The sequence below is a fragment of the Rhipicephalus sanguineus genome, chromosome 5, assembly GCF_013339695.2.
Source record: "Rhipicephalus sanguineus isolate Rsan-2018 chromosome 5, BIME_Rsan_1.4, whole genome shotgun sequence".
NCBI lineage: Eukaryota > Metazoa > Arthropoda > Arachnida > Ixodida > Ixodidae > Rhipicephalus > Rhipicephalus sanguineus.
The window spans coordinates 205,446,352-205,469,693 of NC_051180.1; the positions used below are offsets into that span (position 1 = coordinate 205,446,352).

General features: G+C 49.7%; 1 protein-coding gene across 1 annotated transcript in view; it reads left to right on the forward strand.

Annotated features, from left to right (window-relative positions):
* Positions 1 to 23,342, forward strand: part of LOC119394579 (collagen alpha-1(II) chain) — a gene marked incomplete in the record, with an annotated part of 1,710,759 nt that overhangs the window by 1,342,765 nt on the left and 344,652 nt on the right. Inside the window, 1 exon segment of the mRNA XM_049415838.1 lies at positions 3,086 to 3,193. Coding sequence (XP_049271795.1) covers positions 3,086 to 3,193 — 108 coding nt within the window.

The following is a 23,342-nucleotide window of genomic DNA, read 5'->3' on the forward strand; positions in this document are numbered from 1 at the left end:
TTCTTGTCGGAAGCCGTCGAAGCCATCCTGAAGGAGTGCAACGTTGTTCACCGGAAAACTACTGCTTACCACCCGTAGACGAATGGCCTCACCGAACGCTTTAACCGCACGCTCGGCGACATGCTCTCCATGTACGTCGCCGCCGATCACACCAATTGGGATGCCATTCTGCCTTTCGTCACCTACGCCTATAATACCGCCCCTCAGAGCACTACTGGTTTCTCCCCCTTTTTCTTATTGTACGGCAGAGACCCGTCGCACACAATCGACACAATCCTTCCATACAAGCCGGATCCGTCTGAGTGTGCGCCTATTTCTGCCACAGCCAGACTTGCTGAGGAGTGTCGGGAGCTTGCCAAGACGTTTACTACGCATGACCAAGAGCGGCAAAAGAGCATTCGCGGTGACACCACCACTTCTGCGCCCGCGTTCCGCCCTGGAGCACTCGTATGGCTCTCAGTCCTTACCACTGCACCTGGCCTCTCTTCCAAACTGCTGCCCAAGTACGACGGCCCCTACCGTGTCGTCGAACGCACATCCCCGATCAACTACCTGATCGAGCCCGTTGAACCATCTTCGGACATGCGCCGTCGAGGGCGCGACATTGTCAACGTGGAGCGCCTGAAGCCCTATCATGACCCGCTCATAGTGACAAGCAGTTAGGTCGCCAGGCGGCTCCCTGTTTCGTACCCGGGGTAATTGTAGCGAAGCGTTGGAAGTCTGTAATGGGTCGCCCTCTCGAGCGCTTTCTAGTGGGTCGTCCCTTTCGGCTCTTCTCTGACAGCACGCTCCTCGCGCTGAGAGTCCGCGCTCTGTCTTGACTGTCGCCGTTGTGCTTCGTCGACTAGTGCCGTCAATAAACGCCTTTATACTTTCAATGTCTATCTATGTCTACGTCGGTGCCGTGTCCCTTTCTTTTATGTACCGCGCTAACACACGCTACGTTCATGGATGACCAACTCGCCCGATCAGCAACCCTTCTGATAGTTACGTGGCTAGCTGCAGCGTGATTTATTCACATGACTCGCTGTCACGTGATGTTAAGGTATTTTAGTCACGTGACTAGTTACGCGATGTTACGCGAGTTTTAGTCACGTAATATGGTCGCCTATGATAGTTTTCGCATGCCACGACCGGACACGTCCGTGCACGCGTTGCTGGAGCGAAGCAGAAGATGAAAAGGACGATGCGGGCAGGTGCCGCTTCAATACTGCTCGCACTACCCGGCTTAGCGAAAAGCTTTCACGGCTCCGCTGTTAAAAAATCGATGATAGAAAACGTCGGCTGGGCGTAAACGCCCATGCGCTTGTTTTTGCCGAGACAGCGCGAGAGGCACCACGTGACTCTGCTCTACCAATGAGCACCTCATCGCCTTTCCTCGCTAGAGTACTCTGGCTGAAAGATAAAATAATATCGCTGCCTTTAGTTTTGTTAAGGTGCCTTAGTGGAAACTGCATAAGCTCGAGAAGGGGAGTGCAGTCAATGTTTATTGCTTCGTAGGCGGTGGCGCTGTGATCGCAATCTCTTGTATCTTAAAGGACCCCACCATCTTTTTGGAAGCGACTGCATCGCTGCGACTGCATCAACACGTAGCGGCGCGCGTCAGAACTGTTCCGGAATGAATGACGGATATGAACGCAGACCAAATTTCACAGACCAGCCCTAGAAGACCAGCGGAGGGAGCGTCGTGCAGCGGGTTGCAGCTCAGTCCGACGGAGTCCCCAATCCACCTTAGCACTAACTCCAGTATAAGATACATATTTTACAAATAATTCACTCATTAAGCTCATCCCACTGGCGGCGCCTCGCAACGTCAGTGGTGCGTGAAATGTGGTCACGTGACCCCGCCAAGGTCGAGTTGAGGGTAGGCATCCTTTTTATTCTTTAATGAATTTTCTAAGCTGTATACCTTTGGACTGCATGCCCTATTGCTGCCGTCCTTACTGCACTAATTTGTTCGCCCTTCAGTTTACGCAACCCGCAAGTATAAAATATAAAACAATGAGATCTTGAAAAGTGTTGGAGCGCCCCTTTAAGATGCAGGTTAATTAGTTATTATATCGAAAATACAGATGCTGATTTACGTCTTTCGAGACGTATCGCGATACAGACAGAAGATACTTAAGAATAATTAAGATAGTATATAAGATGCATGCATTTTCGATACTGTCCACGACTGGTGTCGATGATTGCATGCCACCTTCGCAGTTCATGCCCACCAGCGCTAATGAAGCAGATCAGACGATGCTTGGCTTCCCAGAACAGCCACCGCAACCGTCCGCCGGAGAGCTTCATGACAAAAGGATTTCGAAATCAGTGCGTCAATAAGACACAAATCAATGGCTTTCGTGGCACTACTCATTTCCGCCACTGCCCGTCGTATCTTCACTAAACTTTGACTTTTCGCGTAGTTTTTCGTTCAAGATGGACCATCCTCTAGCACCACGCACAAATACGGCGCGCTTCATCGCAGGCTTTGCTTTGATCACATTGCATACGCTGCGGGGTACGCAATAGTAACATGTCGCCTTTCGGCTTAGGGCGAAGCATTAATGAAACGCCAAGCGTTTTTCGAGGGGGTTTATAAGTGCTAGGGCACTGAATAGCGTGGTGGATTGGCCTTTGCAGCATGGTGTACATGTTACCAATGTTTACTGCGGAGACAAAAGAGTCCCGCGCTTAGTATACGTGACCTTCTATAGAGCAGCCTGCTGTGGCATGTGCATCGCTGCACATTATAACAGTCGTAAGTGTTCCTTTTTTTCTGATGGAGCTATAGTAACCCAGCGAGCCCATCTATTACCGTATCACGAAGAAAGCACGGCGGAAAGCAGGAAATATGTGCAGTGCGCAGTAGGCGAAATGTTCTCTACTAGTTTTTTGGGAGCATCGCTACAGGCGCTGCCTTATAAAACGAGTAGCCTTGCATGCAGGCTTTATAATTCTCACTCCAATGCAAAGATTTATTTTGCAAATCCAGATTTATAATGCGCGTAGACAACCCTCAGCCTTGGACTGCAGATGCCCGCGTCGTAATCCGCCGCAGCCGCATGGTTCTATTCCTAACTCAACGTCTCTGTCGCAGGGCGACAATGGCTTCGTAGGAGCTCCTGGTCGACCTGGTGAGCCTGGGAGTCCGGGTGAACCTGGGAACCCTGGGCTGCAAGGACCAGCCGGAGCACCAGGCATCAAGGTGACTATTTTGTTTTGCCAAGGAAGCAAAAAAGCATTACAAACCTCTAGAAAGTGCCTAGGGGCCCACGTACATGGCGCTTGTGTAAAGCTCCAGATTCGAAAAAGGCAACGAATCTAGAATTATATTAGAAACACAATTACTAAAGTGGAACACTGAATCGGTTTAGACCGATAAAGTTTACTCTGAGAACCCGAACTTTATAAATTCACCGTCAATGAGTTTATTAATAAAGGAGAAAATCAAGGTCAAAGTTCCATCTTGAAATTTCGCGCTGAAATCTCTGCACGTGACGTCACGCATTTCAAACTGTATTTGTCGTATTTTGAGGGCCTTGGCTCAACAAAATTTCCAGAAACTTGGTATGATCAGTCTGTTAAGGCCCCTCAGAGGTCAATGTACTTCATTTTTACCCACTATAAACCATGTAGGGCCCAGTGGATGCCGTCAGAATCTATGACGTCACGGCGTTTGCTGCGTGAATTTCAAGTTGGCGTCATTACCTGCATTTTCCCGCGATTTTTCTCTCTTACCAAGAGTCTTGTCGTGGCGAGCGTGGTGGTAAAAGAGTAATTTACTGATAATAGAAAAATCGTTGTTCTCTTTCATGCGCGTTGTTCCGCATACGCTGTGCATACATATAAGTCCCACATTTTATCTCGAAAAAAGGCTTTTTTATGAGGGGTAAGGTAATTGCAGAAGTTTTATGAGGAATAAGTACTGAACTGCTTTTGCTTCTTGCATATGAGCTACTTGATTTATCTGAAACGGGCGAGCTAAAAGTAAATAGACCAGGCGCTTATATCTAACATCTCGCTATTCCGTGTTTTATTTCCTTTCGTTATTATTTTATATCCCAAATGTTACTCTGTTTCGCAGTAATAAATGTAATATATTAAAATTATACCTATGATATGTCATCCAAAGCGGGGAACCGTTGATGAAAGTTAGAGCCCCCGTCTAAAACAAAAGGACTGCGCGGAGTCTTGATACATAGGATCCCTATAAAGGTAAATTCTTTTTCTCTGACTCTCTGACGGCTCCCAGTGGTCATGCGGCGCAAGATGGACAAGCAGAGCCTGCCTTGTGTGCCCACAATGTTAACGTCTGAGCTTTCGTATTGTTCCGCCATATCAGGGGTCTCAACTCATCTCAGCTAACGGGCCGCATTCACGAAAATTTACTCCCGCAAGCGCTAGGGCAATGACGAAGGTAGGAGCGTGGGAGGGGGGAAGAGGTTTTAAAGCTGCCGTCATTTCACAGCAGACCTTTCCTATATCTCATATACGGGATCATTTCTGAAGGGGATTTGGCGGCAGGAGTCCAACAACATATCGATACTAATTGCTGCGAAATAGTGCGGAACGGAGCAACTTGGAGCGCACCAGACTCTATCGAAGAGGAAACCGAGGGGCATCGGGGGTACATGCACGTGGCCGGCGCAGCAGTTCGCCTTTAGTATTGCCATTAAACGGACGTCTCTCTTTCACGTCTGGGGAACCAGTGATTTCGTATCACCCATAATGACTAAAATCTGGACGCCAATTCTAAAATATAGCTTTTGTTTCACGGTTATGTACCAACACACGGTGACCGCAGGGGGTGGCTCAGGAAAAATATGCTTTCGATCTGTGATGCCTGTGTATATCAAGAACATGCTTATAAAGAAAAAGAATGGGATGAAGACAGTCATGTGCGGGCGGAGGGCTGCTAGCGAGAGGTCGCCGAGCAGCGTGTTTAAGGCCCTACATATTGCGCTATATAGTGCGAGAGCTACATGATACTGCCGCAACAGCGCTGTAATGTGCAGGAATAGAACAGGTCCATTAAACAATGCGTGGGGTGAAGTTTATTCGCTTGAGATATCTGGCTTGAAAAAGGACAATGACAGATTCCGTGCCGGGTGATGTCCCCTTTCCTCGAACCATATGCATCCAATGACTAAGCTTCGAGAAGCTTAGTCGCGCCTTTATTACCAAACTCGAACGAACCCTGAAAATTTACCGAAATCACTTCGTCCACCTCCTGCCAGTCCTAACCGCGTAGTCCAATGGCCACCTTCTACCGGTACAACATCGCTAGGAAGGCATACGCCATCATAATATGGAAAAAACGAGCACGGTGAAAACCGTGCATAACATACACTGCTGAAAATTGCAAGGAGAAGCCTTCAACGATGAGGTTTATAGATGAAACTGAAGAGTGGCACTACGTTCGGGAACGAGAGAAGTGAAGGTATGAGCTGGACAGCTATGGTCATTCTGCAGAGGTCCACAAAGACATCCTAGATTTGCTCCAGGGGTGGAAGTTAAGAACAATGACTGCCGACGCCTTCGCAATTGGCAAGGCAGATGTGGTGCGCCCGTGCGGCCATCGCGAGCAGTGCAAGAAGCTTTAGCGCGGCAGGATATGTGATGCAACAGCGCATGGCGTGCTTAAAGCAGGAATCTCTTGATACTTTGATTTTTCGCACAATAACATGTGAAGAAGTAAACTATATACTACCCCTTGCGCCATTAAAAAACTATAAACTATGCAATAATATTAATGAGAACTAACAGACAATAACGCCAAGGAAAGTATAGGGGGTGTTATCAGTAGTATATAGAATATCAATGTCAACAAAGCAATGTGAACGAAAAGATAACGTGCCGACGGCAGCGACCGAACCTGCGACCTTCGAATAACGCGTCCGATGCTCTACCACTAAGCTACGGCGGCGGTCATTCTCTCGTCCACTTTATGGGTATGTATGTTTATTTAAACCTAGGAGTGTTAGTCAGCGCCAATCGCAGCCATGGCAGCGAGTTTGGAACAGTCTTTTTTCTGCGTGTTGGCGTCACGTAGCACGTGATCATTTTATGAGCTGCAAGCTGACCAATAATCCGAGGGATTGTTGGTCAGCTTCCAGCTCGTAAAATGATCACGTGCTACGCCACGCCAACAGGCAGAAAAAAGTGTTCCACACTTGCCGCCATGGCTGCGATTGGCGCTGACTAACACTCCTAGGTTTAAATACACATACATATCCCCTAAAGTGGACGGGAGGATGACCGCCGCCGTAGCTCAGTGGTAAAGCATCGGACGCGTTATTCGAAGGTTTAGGTTCGGTCACTGCCGGCGGCATGTTATCATTTCGTCCACTTTGCTTTCTTCAAATTTATATTCTATATACTACAGATAACACCCCCTATACTTTCCTTGGCGTTGTCTGTTAGTTCTCATTAATATTGTGTCTAAAAAAGAAAAACGAGCCCTTAAGAGCCATCTCCTTTTCTTCAAACTATGCCATAAGAAACTTATAGACTGTATATACTAGCAGTGGTGTGGTATATGAAAATAATGCTATGACAGCTTTTTTTTCCCTTTCGGCTGCTTAAACGCATACACGTGGTGCACGCGGTTCCATACCTTTACCTAGATTGGTGTATTTACAACAACGGTCACAATCATTTTGAAGCACAAAGCTTATAAGCGCACATAAAACGAGGACCGAAGATTGACTTGTCCTGTCAAGTTCTTATATCTTCGGTCCTCGTTTTATGTGCGCTTATAAGCTTTGTGCTTCAAAATGAATGTTCACCAACTAGCCCATCTCACCGTCTTGCTGCAACGGTCACAAATTTGGTTTTTTCCTGCTTGCTGTGGCAAGGTGCTACAATGGTGAAAACAGGGGCTACATATTGAGAAGGGTGCACGATTGGCTTTGTAGTTAGAGCATGCTATAAATTTGAATAGGCTACAGAGGGCAATAAAAACAAAGTGAAGTGAGCGTTTTGTTCTCCACCAAGCCAATCTGGAACACATGCTCTGGCGGTGCTCCTTGTTACGTGGTGGCGAAGTCATCATGCCGTCCGAATGGGAGGCTGCAGTATTCAGCTCCACGCTAGAAAAACAGCTATATGGGCAGTCCAACAGGCCCACGACGCAGCAGAGACTCGGTCTTTCTGTTCCGATGTGGGAGCGGCCCGCAACGTGCTAGAGCGCCTTCCAATGGACCATGATATAGTTTATCTATCCATCAATCCATCCTCTGTGGTTATTGCGCTCCCTATCGAAATTGAACTCGTGCTGCAAATCACTTCCCTTGCTACAATGCCTGCTACAAAACGCCCTTCATGATCCCCAGCGTATTTGCAGAAAAAAATGGGTACAGTATACCACTGCCGAACATACATTCATTGTATCCAATATGTCCGCTCAACTGTTTGCACCGTGAGCCTCTTTGTACAAGAAATTAGCGTATGTTTAAGTATAATTGTTAGCGAAATATACGCCAACAAAGCGTAGATATTTGCCACTTAAAACACCTTGCTGTCGATTCCATGTTCTGGCAACACCACCTAGATTAGATTACTGGGTCGGGCCTCAGTCGGGCCTGATTTGCGGTCGGGCCGGGCCGGGCCGGGTAGACGAAATTTTGTCTCGGGTTCGGGCCGGGCCCGGGTTTCATTTTGAGTCACCGGGCCGGGTTCGGGCGGGTAAATTTAAACGAGTTCCGGGCCCGGGCCGGGCCCGGGCCGAGAATTACGGCCCGTGCAGTGCTCTAATACATACATACATACATACATACATACATACATACATACATACATACATACATACATACATACATACTATATTATTAACTGTAAACAGCATGACTGAACGCACACAGAGAACATACACACACACAACACACAGCGCTGTCTGTCAACTGGAAATGATTATTTTTGTGTGCATGCGGCGTATATATATATAACAGAGAGCTGACCCAGTTGGTATCGTATGATGAACTTTATTCGGGTCCTGAAGATCAGCCCGTAGGTTGACCCAGGCGGCTCCCACGTCGGGGCAGCAAGGTTTAATCCTTACCGCCGTATCGTGGGTCTTCTGGACGCTCTGTACTTGGTCTGAAAGAGCTCCACTGCGAAAGACTCTTTGCCACCAGTCTCTTTCATTGTCACAGTCTGTGAAAGCCACAGGAAACTGCCAAAGCATATGATCCAGAGTAATGATGCCATTACACTTCTCGCAATTGATTTGCAACTTCTTTCTGGATATATCTTGGTAATAAAGTTTGGATTCGGGTAAGAGTGCCTGTCTGTAACAATCTCAGAGTCACCGCTTGAGCTCTATTGAGCTTAGCGTATGGCACTGGAAATTTTCTTTTTCTCATATAGTAAAGCTTCGTCACTTCATTATATGTAAGTAATCGGTCCCTATCTTCCTCCTGCATATTATCGGGATCCTGGTCGCGTAGTGCACGGATAGTAAGTCCTCCTGCAGCTGCGTTACCGACCTGTTTTAAATTCGTCCGAAATGGATCGACAGTCCCCATATGTGCAGGAAACCAGCGGATTTCTATCTCTTGCCTGTACGTCGAACCAATCAGTGGGTGATGGAAAACAATTATCTACATAGAGAGGTGTGGCTGGAGCGAGTCGGAACGGCCCGCCCCTCAAAAACACTAGGAGGGATCCGTAGCCAGGAATTCGTGTAGCTTACGCGGTGGCCCGGGCTCTAGCCACCAATGTCTGTTGGGCTTGGAGGTCGGAGCAGCCGAGCAAGGCAGCTTCCCAGTTCTCTCATAGGGAGGGGGGGGGTTAGGAATGATTGGAGGGGCACGCCCACGCCATGTGATAGGTGTCAGATGTCAGAGAACTCCTCCTAACAGTGCGGGCATAAACCCGAGAAAGCAAAACTGAAGTGCTTTAGCGTTTTTCAGGAACCATAGCGCAAAAAAGGACACGGTACAAGAAAGAGACTAGGACAAGCGCTCGGCGGCAAGGTGACGGACACCTTGGCGCCCACTGTAAAAAGTGTGACGCGAAGCCACAGTGCGTTCCCCTGTTCAATCACGCAGTTGTTCTGTATCGGCACTGTGACTAAACGACTAGAAAAATCTAGAGACGTCAGAGATAGCTAGGACAGGTAACAGATGTGTCAGCACTCCGTCTGTCCTTTTATCTATGAAAGAGCATAAATTCTTGGCATAGACACGTTTCCATTACCTTTTTTCGTTTTCTTTTCTTTATTGTAGCTTCAAAGGGTGCGTATATATGCTACGTTTCTGCAATGAAACCTCAATTGATAGTGAGCGCTTGTCCTGGTCTATTTCTTGTCCCGTGTTCTTTTTTTGCGCCATGGTTTCTGAAAAACAATGAAAAACGAATACGCCCAAACGTTGTCCCTTTTGGAGTACTTTAGTACTGCCGCGCACACTACATTATTGGTGAGGAGGACGAGAAGCCAGCGCTCCTACACCTTGTTGAGGCCTTTATTTACAGAAGGGCCGATAGAGGTCTTGGGAGCTTTGATAAAGAAAGGTGACCTCTCTAAATTCGGTGGCTGGATTGCAATTGGGTTCCGCAGCTGGCTGCCAAGGAGGCGATGTCCGATGAGTAAGCCCGTGTGTGGCAGCATCGACTGCCTCGATTCCCTCAAAAGCCGCATGAGCAGGAGCCAACACGATGGTAAGACGGGTCGGATACGCTGTGTACCAGGGGCGTAGCCAGAAATTTTTTTCGGGGGGGGGGGGGGGTTCCACCATACTATACGTATGCTCGTGCGTGCGTTTGTATGTGCGCGTGTATATATACGCAAGCAAAACTGAAAAATTTCGGGGGGGGGGTTGAATCCCCCAACGCCCCCTGGCTACCCCCCTGCTGTGTACTCAGATGCGTGGAAGACTTTGAGAGCACGGCATGGAATATACCCTTGATGTATGTTGCGGCAGGCGCCCCTAGAATCAGTCATAATGATCGGGGACTCTGGATCTGCAATGGCGATCTCCTCCGCAAGTGCAATCTTTTGGGGCACGGAAGCGGAGCCCCTGAACTGTAGTGTTTCTGTGGATGATGGCTGCCGTGTACCAACCCATGGTGTGGTGCGGCTGCATCCACGTGGAATACCCTTAGCTTACGGCCATATTGTTGAGAGAAAGCCTCCGCCTGCGCAAGACGGCGACCATCATGAGTATCTCTAGTCATATTGGTCGAAAGCGGTCGCGCCTGGAGTGCGAAGCGGCATGCTACGGGGGTGCGGACCTGTTCTTTCAGTGTAGCGTAGGATATGTGTAAGCGGGTCAGAACTCGGCTGCCCGCAGGGGATTTTACTCAGGCGCAAGTATTGATGATTAGGATGAGTTTGTCGTGACTCCCCAAAGGTGCTAGTCACTCCAGACCGAGGATACACTGGTTGGGCGTCGTTATCGGGAGATCGAGCACCCTATTATAAACCTTGCCGAGAACTACATCCAAGGCGCTCTGATCGCGTTTGCGTAGGTGGAGGTAGGGAGCCGATTGTAAAAACCGGCTGGTGTGGAATGCATTAGCCAGCCGTAGGGAATCTTTCCATCGTAGTCCCGCCCCTTTTATTGGATACCCGGCGGAACTTCTGGCCCACCTGTTCCCCCGCTTTACGTATCTTGTGTACGGTAGTGGCAATCTTGCGCCTGTGGTGAATGAGAAGCCCCAGTACGCGGATTTCCTCACGTGGGGGTATCGGTCCGCTAAGCAGGGAAAGGACAACTTTGGTTGTGCACTTTGAGTTGATTTAAAGGTGCACGAATTCCAATTTTCTCGGGAGCATTCAAGACGAGAGCGACGAGCGTATTCGTCCGCAATGGCTCCCGCTTGTTGCAGCTTGGTCTCGATCTCTCTGACCAATCCTTGTGTTGCCTAGAGGGTGATGTCGTCCGGAGATAGAGCGTGTTGCACACCGGTGACTTCAGCCAACTGGGTAGGGACCTTAATCATGGCTAGTTGAAAATGTTGAAAATATGCCAGTTGAAAATGTGTCTACAATAAAATACTTAGGCGTCCTCTTACACACAACCTCTCATGGAGTGCTCATGTTGAGGCAGTAACTAGTAAGGCCTCAAGAGCCCTAGAATTCATTAAACGTAACTTGCACTCTGCTAACCAGTGCACCAAACTTCTGGTATACATAACTTTAGTTCGCTCAAAAATGATATACGCCGCCCTTATTTGGAATCCTAACCAGCAATACCTAATTCATAAACTTGAAGCCATCCGAAACAAGGTAGCCTGCTTTATCACAAGGAAATATTCACGGGTCTGTAGCATAACAGCTATTAAAACGTCATTGAAATTGCCTGAACTAGAAAAGTGTAGGTTTATTGCACTGCTGTCTCATTTCCACAGGCTTTATTTCAGTGATTCATCGTTCTTAGTCACAGATTAAACCAGCTCATCGCATTTTTTCAGGCCTGGATCATGCATACAAAATACAACCCATGTTTGCGCGTACTAACTTCCTTCGTGACTCACCACTGTTTCTTGCAATTTATCATTGGAATAAGCAACCAAGCGATGTTGTAACTGTGCACGATGATGACACATTTGTCATCAAACTAAACGAGATGTGGAATGTCGAAATGTGAAATTTTGTAGATTTCTTTTGTTTAGTTTAGTTCCAATATGACCTGTATTATTACATGCCATATTTCATGCCTTACTGAGTGCTACATGTATTACCATGTTTCATGTTTCTTTGCATGCAGACTTCTTGTGCTTTTTGGATTTTCCTTTTTTTTCATGTTCTGTGTAAATATTCCTTTTGTAAACATAACCCTGCAGAATTGTAACTACCCTCCCCTTATGTAATGCCTCCATGGGCCCTTAGGGTATATGAATAAATAAATAAATGGTCAGATTAGATAATAGTGGTGGAAGGACTGCTCCCTGTGGGGTCCCTCGTGTACCTAGTTGATATGGGGCACGTTCTGCGTCTTGTAGCCGAATATAGAATTTGCGATGTGTGAGGAATTGTTTGATATAGTACTCGTCCAGTGGAAAGACGGTGTCGAGCGTCCCATTGCTTATGCTAGTCGCATTTCGTCATCTGCGGACGCTAACTACTCGACCACGGAGAAGCAATGCCTTGCTGTTATCTGGGCGATATCAAAGTTCCGACCGTGTCTATGTGGTCCTCCGTTCATAGTCATTACAGACCATCTCGGTTGGCTGATCAGTCTCAAGGACCCTTCTGGGCACCTCGGTAGATGAAACTTGCGCTTTCAAGAATTTGATGGAACAATCGTCTACAAGTCTGGCCGGAGGCACGCTGATGCCGATTGCCTTAGGCGTGCTCTACTTGCAACGTCAAGGGATGGTGATACCGAAGGCCGTTTTCTTTGCGCTGTTAGTGAATGTGACTTGGCCCACCAACAGCGGAGCGATTCAGAGCTTGAACAACTTATCAAACACCTTCGAGGCCACAGATGGAGCCCTCTGTGGGCATTCGCGCATTCTGGATCATTCTGTCTCCGTAACAACTTCCTCTACAAAAAGAACTTGGAACCTTATGCGACTGAACACCTGCTCGTCGTTCCAGCAGTGCTGCGTGCGGACATTTTCTCTGGCTGCCACGATGAGCCTTCGTCCGGTCACTAAGGATTCGCGCCTACCCTTGCCGGTATTGGTCAACACTACTACTGGCCAAAGCTCACCCAGAATGCCAAGCATTACGTAAAAACGTGTCGTAAAAACGGCGTCGAAAAGCCCTACATATGCGCCGAGCTCGTTTCCTGATGTTGCGCCCCCATCACATTCAACAATTCCACATGGACTTGATTGTAGAAACAGAATTTTGTCCCTTGAATTTTGGAAAAAAAAATCTGTTTCACCGAATGGGCGAAGCAGTGAATGCGATAGCAACATGTCATAATGTTATACAAACTAAGGCTAGCAGCTAACTCTTTTTGGTCTATTCTGGCTTAACTCTACAAAAAGCTGGTGTATGGAAATACGGCCGCTCCAGGAAGAGAAGCGGTGTTCGTGCATCTTCTCGCCGGCGTCCCTTGACGCTCCATCTGTCACGATTATCTCGGGGGTGCTTAAAATATTGGATCGCGAGAGTGAGACGGGCACGGGAGACCGTGACGGCAAAAACAAAGATTATAACCAGCAAAAAGACAACATAAAAAGCGTGAATGAGACTGAGCGATCCAAACAAAAACCTATTTACATTTGCAAAATCTCAGTTCATGCCCACAACTGAAACTAGCCAAACAATGCGTTTTAGCTAGGCTTAGACACGTCTCTTCAGCCCAGTCTGGCGACTCTGGGCCTTCGGTAATAGAATGTTCTTACAGTTCGTCGCGACGACTTGATGTTCCTACCGCGTCAATCTCTCGTCGAGACCGTCGCCGACGTCCTCAATAGGCCCCCAAATTCATCGCCGGTTGCCTTGGTCCAGCCTCCTGCTTGCTCTCGTCGTGTGTGTCCCCAGTAGTCTTCTCCGTTCTCGGTCCGTCGAGGTTAGGCCTAGCTGGGCCTTGGTCCCTTGCTTCAGGACTCCACAGGTGACGGGCGCCTCCTTGACTGAACTGTGGTCTACAGCCGTCCTGCCGAGAAGAGAAGGGCTGCTGGCGATCCCGGAACTGCCGTATTGAGGGGCGACGGGTCCGGGCAGCCTCGCTTGGAGCCTTGCAAAGTCGACGGCCACTCCCCGGGCCTTGCGTGCCGCCACCTCCAGAACCGAGTACCAGCCGATCTCGCCGCGGGTGCGACGCTTGCTTCTTCCTCGATCTTCTCCGCCCGGCGCCCCACAGCACAGTGCCTCGATCATGCTTTGTCGTTCACCATCACGGCTCGGGTCGCATGCCACGAGCCCCTAGCTGGCCAATCATCTGCGTCGACGTGGCTGGTGCGCGTGCCATCGGGTGACATTTTGGTTCTCGCGCACTGTCGCCGCGCTTCCACGTTTGGCACGCGCCACGTGCCCCTCCTTTACTCATCACACCATCGCCCAGCCTATGATGGGCGGGTCGTTTCCTTTCTGGTTGAAGAGCAAATAACGCCTGGCCTCGCCGCTGGGGTGATGTTATCGCATGTGCCTTACGCGACACAGAGAAGGCCAGCTTGTTTCATCCCAGCTTCAGCCATGTTCCTCACCAGCGCACGCGAGCTTTTACTCGCGGGTACAACACACAATGCACGCCGCGCTGTGGTCGATTCAGACTTTATACGGAACAGTACGCGACGTTGAAAAGCTGTCCAGAGTGTCCATATAATTGTTATCGCAATAAAAAAATATACAGAAGACGTGGAAGATGGACCGCCTTCTGATGAGCTATATCGTCTCCACTGTAAAGTGCTCGTCCGTTGGAAGAATCTAATAACCCGACGCCTTTTCCATTGCTTTGGTTCTCGCCATACTCTTCTTACAAGTGATATCTCCTCGCCACATATTTGTTCATAAAACACGCGTACAATGTAAGTACTAAGTGTTCAGCCTAGCAGGATTTCGCTCTTGTTTCCTACGCCCTGTTATCTCCGCTTTCGCAGTTGGAAACGCAAAAAAATCTATTGAAATTAAATGTTTGCGCACCATATATAGTCACGCGAGACAAGGAAGAAACGGCGGGCGACTCCATGGCAAGGCAAGGTGTGGGACAATTCACAGCTGATATTTTTCGTATATGGAACAATCGAGAGTGCGTACCCTAATGATGTCACGTGAATCACTGTTGTGGCGTCACGAAATGCGCCAAAAAGGCGAGAAACGCCAAGAAAGAATAACGCGGTCGAGTTTGTATTTTCAGAGGCTGTTTTGGGGCCCTTTATTATGGACACTCTGGACAGCTTTTCGCCGTCGCCGTACTGTCCCGTATAATGTCCAAATTAACAACACTGCTTCGCGCATGCTATGTTGTACCCGCGAGTAAACGCTCGCGTGCGCTGTCGAGGAACAAGGCTAAAGCAGAGATGAAACAAGCTGGCCTTCTCTCCTAATTTTTTGCCTGCAAGGTTATAGCGCAAGCTTGAAGCGCTTTCTGTTTCTCTCACTTGTGTTGGGAGTTGTGAAAGCTTTGTGACGTCAAATTGAGACCTGGAAACAGAGGGCGTGCTGCTTACCGAGCTCCCGCCACTCAGCGGCGGCTGTGAACAGTCGATTACATGGACACATCGAGGACAGCTCCTCGCGTGATGTGCTGTATTTTATGTCCAGATTCCCCGTTCATATTAAAAGAAAAGACAAACGGCGGCGCGCCGCAATTGTAGCGCAGCGACGGCGGCGGCGTCCTCCCTTTCGGGTCTTCGGCGGCGGTGCGAGTGGCGTGAGCAAAAACACGTGGCGGCGGCAGCGTGGCGTGGCGGCGCATAGATCTAACGGAGAGGATAAACAAGACGCGCGCTGACATGTTATCTATCCACGTTGACCAAGACCACAAAAACTAGGATGACGTTGTGCCGTACATTGCGTTTGCTTACAACCCTGCGGTTCAAGAGACTACAGGGTTCACCTCTTTCCGGTGGCTTCACGGCCGAGAAGCCATCACGATACTGGATGCCATGCTCTTGCCCGACAGCTGTGATATTACCACCGATACGAACGACTTTATCCGGCTCGCAGACGCAGCTCGCAAGTTTCACCGGAACAAATCCAAAACCAGCAACGCATCGACTCACAGAGGTATAATTCTAGTCATAGCGAGGTTATTTATCAACCCGGTGATCAAGTGTGGCTGTGAATTCCCATTCGCCAAAGGGGCCGCTCGAAAAGGTTACTCCACCGCTTCTTCGGTCCTCGTAGAGCTCCACGTCGCCTCAACGACGTCAACTACGATGTCCTGCCTGAAGGCACGGCTCGGCGATCCCGTCGTTTACAGCAAGCAGACATTGTGTATATTTCGAGGATGAAGCCGCACTACCTATGTTGACTGTTCGTCCAGTCTACTTGGATGATCGTTGGAACACCTCGACACTTGTGCGTGATATGTGTGTGCGAGTGCGATTAGTTTCTGTTCTAATCATCATTGGACCGTGGGGACGATGGTTCTTTTTAATAGAGGGGTAATGTCACGAGCATGGGATGAGATCGCGCCATGCCACTGTGTGTATGTGCCACTGTGAAACAGAGGAGAGGACAAGGACGTGGAAAAGTCGAGGAAGTCGTGCTTTCCTCTGATCGGTTCAGGTCGACGTCCTGGAGTTCCGATAGACAGACGCTCTGTACTATTTGTAATGACTTGACAATATAGTGGAAAGCATTAAGCCCACAGCTTGTTTCCGACAAGTGGGATAAGATGATCGAAGGCACCCCGCAGGTCAAGTGCGAGAACTACTTTATCATTGCGCTCGACAAGGTCGAGGATTTCATTGGGAAGTTGTAGCAGGACATCGTCAACAGGCCGGTGTGGGCGGAAACCGTACATAATGTCTGTAAAACTGTTTTGCTCTTTCAGGAATGCCGACAATTTGTCGCGGACCCATACTTCCAACAGCTTCTCATCATCATGTCATGGACCCATAGTCTTCATCGGCTTCCCCATACACGAAGTGAGGGAAATGGGTCGGAGTTTGTCGGTGTTGATGGTTTCACCCGGTTTGGGAATGAAAGTTACTACCGCCGCTCTCCAATCGATCGGGTGGGGTGTGCCTACAATCGAGATAGTTGTGACGAAATCGACCAGCATGTCGGTGGCGGGATTAGGGAGGTCGACTAGAAGCTTTACCGTCACCTTGTACCGGCCCGGTGCTCTACCTTGTTTCATTTTAGCCAGGGCTGCTTTTAAGTCGTGAGCTGGAACGGTTGATCAAACTCGGACTTTTCGGAATCTGCACACGAGTACGCCTGATCACGGGGACCCTGGTGTGTGCTCATTTGTCGCGGAGTGCATCGGCGACATTGGACGTATCTGAATTACAGTTATATATAGCCCATTGAATGTGTTTTTTTCTCCGTACGGGTTTGTGCCGGATCGAAAAGGGCGCGGAAGAGGTGCCACGTAGTTCGACTCGACATTGGCTGAGCTACCATGTTGCAACGGTCCAGCCAATTAGAATCCATGAGTTGGGCCGCGTACTCAGCCCCCTGTCGGGTGATCTCCGTGATGCGAATTTTGAGTTGCCGATTGTATTTGTGACGACGCCAGCGGCGGACTGGGCAGTGTCTTGCCTCGCAGAACTGGAAGGGGCGGTTATCCACCGCTGGGTTCGTCTCTCAGGGTTTAACACTTTGCTCAACTGATATGAAGCTCGACATTAATTGCCGGCACCACGGTGAGTATCTCTGGTCCACTATCGACTGGGTGTTGTTGGGTAACAGGTGTCTCAGCTTGCGACTGCTTCTGCGCAGAGCTGATAGACGGAGCGATCAAGGCGACGGTGAGTTAAGGCAAATTTATATACATATATACAGAGGCGTTACATATTCGGCGCTGGGGCCGACAGCTTATTGGGCTCGCACAGCGGTGCGACGACGACCCGCGATTTCTTCGTTCGCTGTCTCGCTGTCTCCTCCTCTCTCCGCGCAGCTTGGTTCTTTTATAGCCCTGGGCGATCGCTTGCATCAGCCAGGAGCGCGAAGCCTCCAATCAGGAACCGCCGTTGGTCGCTGGCTCGAACCGGATCCGCGGATGAGAGGGCTTGCCGCACGTTGCGGGAGAGATTTCCTTCGGTTGCGTCAGACGCAGCGCCGGAGTTGCCGGGGATTGCGTAAGGCTCCCGCCTCGTTGCATCAGCTGGTGTGGACGCTGGTTGCGTCAGCCTCATCGCCGGAGTTGCCGGGGATTGCGTAAGACTTCCGCTTCGTTGCATCAGCGGGTGTTGACGCTGGTTGCGTCAGACGTTTTACCAGCTTGAATTCCTTGTCGAAGCAAGGAAGTTTGGGTTGGGAGCCCTGGCATAACAGCACCCCCGCCGCCAGACAATGCGCCGGAAAGACGAGCTGCTTCCACGTGGCTCGGATGCCGGGCGCGCTCGTTCGCCAGGTCCATCCAGGTTCACCTCCAGGGCCATGGGGACATTTTGGCTCCACGCTTCGTTCCGTGAACAGATCCCAGTCGCCAGGCCGGATCCCGGCTCCAGTGGCTTGTCGCCAAGATGTGTCGACTTGCTTTGCTCGTCTCTTCTGACGATCTTTCGTATCAGCACTTGTTGATCGTTCTGCAACTTGTCAAGAACGGTCCGACAACAGACAACACACGACACAAGCAAGTGCCCTCGGTCACCCGACAGAACACCAGACATAAATAGAATAATATATTCCTAACTACGTTTCTGACGAAATTTTGTTCCCTCTATATCAAGAGGCACATGTGAGACACCAAAACTCTTAAAAACAGAACTCAAAATATTACACGTGTAACAAACGCAATGAAACAGAATTCAAAATAATCTTGGCCCCTTGAGATCACTCAGGACGGAAGCGCTCAGCTGAGGCCGCAATGAGGACAAAATTTTGCCCCAATTTGCCAGCGAAAAACCGAAAGAATAGCCGAAGACGGCACTGATTAGAACGCGCGACTCAGTGCGTCTGCGTTCGCGTTTAGCTTTCCTTTCTTGTAACGAACGTTCAAGTTGTGCTGTTGGAGTATCATGCTCCAGCTTAATAACCGGCCGCTTTTGGACGACATGTTATTCAACCAGGTTAGAGGACAGTGGTCCGTTTCGACCACAAACTTGGAACCGGAGACGTAACAGGCCAGCTTTTGAACGGCCCACACGAGGCAGGCACATTCCTTTTCAGAGGTACTATACGCCTCTTCCCTGCAGCTCAGTTTTCGACTTAAATACAAAACTGGTCTTTCGTGACCAGTGTCATCTTCCTGGCACAATATAGCTCCCATTCCGCGATCACTCGCGTCGCACTGAATGATAAAGCCCTTGAAAAAGTCAGGCGCCATGAGAACGGGTTTTTCGCTTAAGGCTTGTTTAAGCTTGCAAAACGCATTCTCTTTCTCCGAGTCCCATGTCACTTTAACTGGCTCCGACTTTCGAAGTGCGACAGTTAGAGGGCTGGCAATGGTGGAGTAGTTTTGCACATAATGCTGATAGTATCCCGCTAGCCCTAAGAAAGCCCTTATCTCAGACTTGGTGGTTGGTCGTGGATAGTTCACGACTGCGGCTACCTTGATCTCTGAAGGTCGACGCCGGCCACGCCCCACAACGTGTCCCAGGTAAGACACCTCGCCGCATCCTAGGTGACATTTAGCAGGTTTCGCTGTAAGACCCGCTTCTTTCAACTTGTTCAGCACGACTCGTAAATGTTCGACGTGTTCTTCCCAGGTGTTCGAGAAGATGGCGACATCGTCGAGATACGGCAGTGCGAACTCAGACAGGCCATTAAGAACGCGGTCCATTAGACCCGAAAAGCAATAAGGCGCATTTTTCAGTCCAAAACTCAGCATAAGGGGACGATACGTTCCGAATGGAGAAACGAACGCGGCGCATCGGCTAGCACGCTCGGTAAGGGGAACCTGCCAATAACCTCGCACGAGGTCTAGCGTGGAAATGTAGTTTGACTTTGACACTGTTTCGACCCTTTCCTCTAGATTTGGTATCGGATAGGTCTGGTCTCGAGTTATGGCGTTAAGGCGCCGATAATCGATGCATGGCCTAGGATCGTTTCCCGGCACTTGAACCAATATTAGAGGAGATGTGTGGTCACTCTCACCCGGTACTATGACTCCCAACTCAAGCATTCTATCGATTTCCTCTTTCATGATCTGCTTCTGCACAGGGGAATATCGATATGGCTTACTACGGATTGGTTCCTCACATGTCAGCTCGATGTCGTGCTTAATAACCGTCGCTTTTCCGAGACGGCTGGAAAACACGTCTTTAAACTCAGAAACAATCCTCCTCAAGTCCTCCTTCTGGACTTGACTTAACCTTAGCTCCAGGTTCAACTGTTCCAACATCAACTCTGAACCCCTATAGCTTACATCGCTAGAAGTCAGAATTTCTGCTCCTTCCTCCTCTGAAGCATTCTTTTCCTTTACTCTCACTTTTACGCTTTCCGCTTTTATCGAGATGTCTTCACGCTGCTCTCGAATAAGCGTCGCTCGATCAACCCTCGACAGCTCACACCAACTTTCAGCTACAGGCTTCAGCGTATTGCCCGCCTCGCCCAACGGCGCCACTTCGGTTTCTCCGCCGACGGAGACGACGCTCTCCGCTTCAGCTGCAGGTGGCTCGAGTAACCCACCCGAGAGTTTTCTGTCCGAGGCTCGCTCGACTCGCTGCCAAGGTCACGCAGCTCGGCCACTTTTGCCGGTGGTGGCGTACTACATGGAACGAGATCAAGTTCCTGTGAAAGCTTCCGCGCTTGCGATCGCGTGAGGGCCATGTACGCAACGCTGGGAAAGAACGATTTACCCTGCTCTTTGAGAAGCTGCTCCGAGTTGTTCGAAAAAATATAAGGAAAACAATCTGGGAGAGTGGCAGACACAGCCGCTTCGGTGTGAAGCTTACCAAAAGAGCCTTCAATGATCACCGTAGCGATCGGTAAGCAAGTGCTCTGCTCCTCGGCGACCTGCCTGATCCATGCGCATTCTCCTGTCAAGTCGTTCGGAGACACTAATGAAGGGTGGACAACGTCCATAGTTGCCGCTGAGTCTCGAAGTGCTCGACACGTTTTCCCATTGACCCTAATCTCCTGAATATACGGTTCTAACAACCGCATGTTCTTTTCTGATTCACGGATCGTTGCGAAAGCAACCTTTTGTTTACAATTTACCGCGATGTTGCCCTTCTTTTTTGCAATTGTAACAGATTAGCGGCTTCCGTGACTCAAACGCCCGTGTAGTATCAGTGCGCTCTTTGGGAAGCTCACTCGACTTCTGCGCTTCCGTTTGCCCTTCCCTCACAGTCTCCTTCGTAAAAGACGGGTCTTTTCTGAAATTACGGTGCGGAGCATGTTTCCGGTCATCAGATTTTTTTGAGAAGCCCTCTTTTCTCTCAGCTTTTTCAACACGCACGGCCCTACTGTGCAAGTTTCTACGAGTGTAGTACTCTTCAGCTAACTCTGCTGCCTTGTTTAGCTGTACTTCTCCAAGCTTATCCTGCAGCCAAAGCTTGACATCATCTTCGATACAGCGGTAGAATTGCTCCAATGCTATGCACTCTACCACTTTATCGCGATCATCATAGACATCTTCGCCCTTGAGCCATTCAATTAAATCGGCTTTAAGACGAAACGCGAAGTCAACGTGTGACTCATTCCCCCTTTTTGCATACCGGAGCCTTTGCCGGAAAGCCTCGGGTGACAATTTATATCTTCCCAACAGGGCCTCCTTAACCTCGTCATAGCTCTCAAACGCCTCCCTCGACAAACACGTTATCACGTCGGATACTTCCCCGGGGAGAAGAGCTAACAGGTTCTGTGCCCAAAGAGACCGCTCGATGCCATTTCTATTGCAGACGTGTTCGAACTTTACGAGATACTTCGCCATGTCCTCGCCCACTACGAACGGTGGCAGTGGTCCCGAATTATATGTCCACTAGCCTGAACCGTCGCAGAAGCTACGCTAGGCGCTTGCGAACACTGACGGAGTGCCAATTCTATTCTTTTCATCTCGAGGCGCTCTTCGCGTTCCTCGCGCTCGCGGCGTTCTTGCCTTTCGGCTTCCTCGCGCTCACGGAGTTCTCGTCTCTCGGCCTCCTCGCGCTCGCGGCGTTCTTGCCTTTCCGTCTCTTCACGCTCACGAAGTTCTCGTTCTCGTCTTTCGGCCTCCTCGCGGCGTTCTTTGATATCCGCCCAGGCCTCATCGACTTCCTCAGCCGTTACTCCCTCCTTCTGCATGATCTCAAGGATCGCTTGCTTTCGCTTCGCACGGCCCAGAGTAAGGCCGAGTTCTTCACAAATTTCGATGAGTTCCTTCACTTTAAGGTTCTCCATCGTTCACACTAGCCTCTTGCTATTTGCCCTCGTTAGAATCTACTTGCCGTATCCCCTATAAGTCTACTAGAAAGACACGCGAGCAATTCTCAGCCTGCCGTGTTTACGCCCTCCGCATTACTTTGGTTTCAAAGCGATCCGACTTGGCTCGAAACAATCAAAGCTCACACCAATGCTTCACACAACCTTCTCTAAACTACGATAACCTGTGCTAGAGAAAACATCAGGCACTCACCGCATCGAGGTAGCTGACGCCGGCCGATCCCGCAGCTGCCATCCACTGTTGGGTAACAGGTGTCTCAGCTTGCGACTGCTTCTGCGCAGAGCTGATAGACGGAGCGATCAAGGCGACGGTGAGTTAAGGCAAATTTATATACATATATACAGAGGCGTTACATATTCGGCGCTGGGGCCGACAGTTTATTGGGCTCGCACAGCGGTGCGACGACGACCCGCGATTTCTTCGTTCGCTGTCTCGCTGTCTCCCTCTCTCTCCGCGCAGCTTGGTTCTTTTATAGCCCTGGGCGATCGCTTGCATCAGCCAGGAGCGCGAAGCCTCCAATCAGGAACCGCCGTTGGTCGCTGGCTCGAACCGGATCCGCGGATGAGAGGGCTTGCCGCACGTAGCGGGAGAGATTTCCTTCGGTTGCGTCAGACGCAGCGCCGGAGTTGCCGAGGATTGCGTAAGGCTCCCGCCTCGTTGCATCAGCTGGTGTTGACGCTGGTTGCGTCAGCCTCATCGCCGGAGTTGCCGGGGATTGCGTAAGACTCCCGCTTCGTTGCATCAGCTGGTGTTGACGCTGGTTGCGTCAGACGTTTTACCAGCTTGAATTCCTTGTCGAAGCAAGGAAGTTTGGGTTGGGAGCCCTGGCATAACAGTGTTTGTGTAGCTGGCCCTGAATTTTGTCCAATCGGGCAGTTTTGCATGGGCCTGTGGTCTTGTGAGTGGCTTGGTACATATTGTGGTGGCAATAATGTAGTGGTCACTACAGAGAAATTTCTCGGTGTTGCTTCAATGTTCATGGCGGATATTTTTCCTAAAGGACAGGTACGGACACGTATTACATGTAAAGGAGTTACCTATACGACTGGGTTGCGCTGGATCTGGGTGAAGAGTGAAGCCCAATGTGGGCGCAAGCTTCGCTAACTTGCGCTCACGTTTTTCTTCATATGTGTACCCCCATCAGGTGCTGGGAGCATTAAAGTCGCCAAAGATTCTGAGGGGATCCTCATTCGCGATCTTCAAGGCTCTGCTGAAGATATCTGCAAGTGTAACATTTGGTAGCATTAGGGGGCAGTAAATGTTAAGCATGTGCAATGGCCGGTCCTGTTTGCACAGCTGAAGGATCGTCGCCATTACATAGGCGAAATTTGCGCTACGACCCAAGTTACCCTGGGAGGCTGTGTAACTATATGTACACAAAGACAGCTCTGTGCATCCTGCTGGTACACCCGGTAGTTGGTAAGGGTGGCCCCGTTTCCTGGTTCCTCAAGGGCCAACACAGCAGGTAACTCG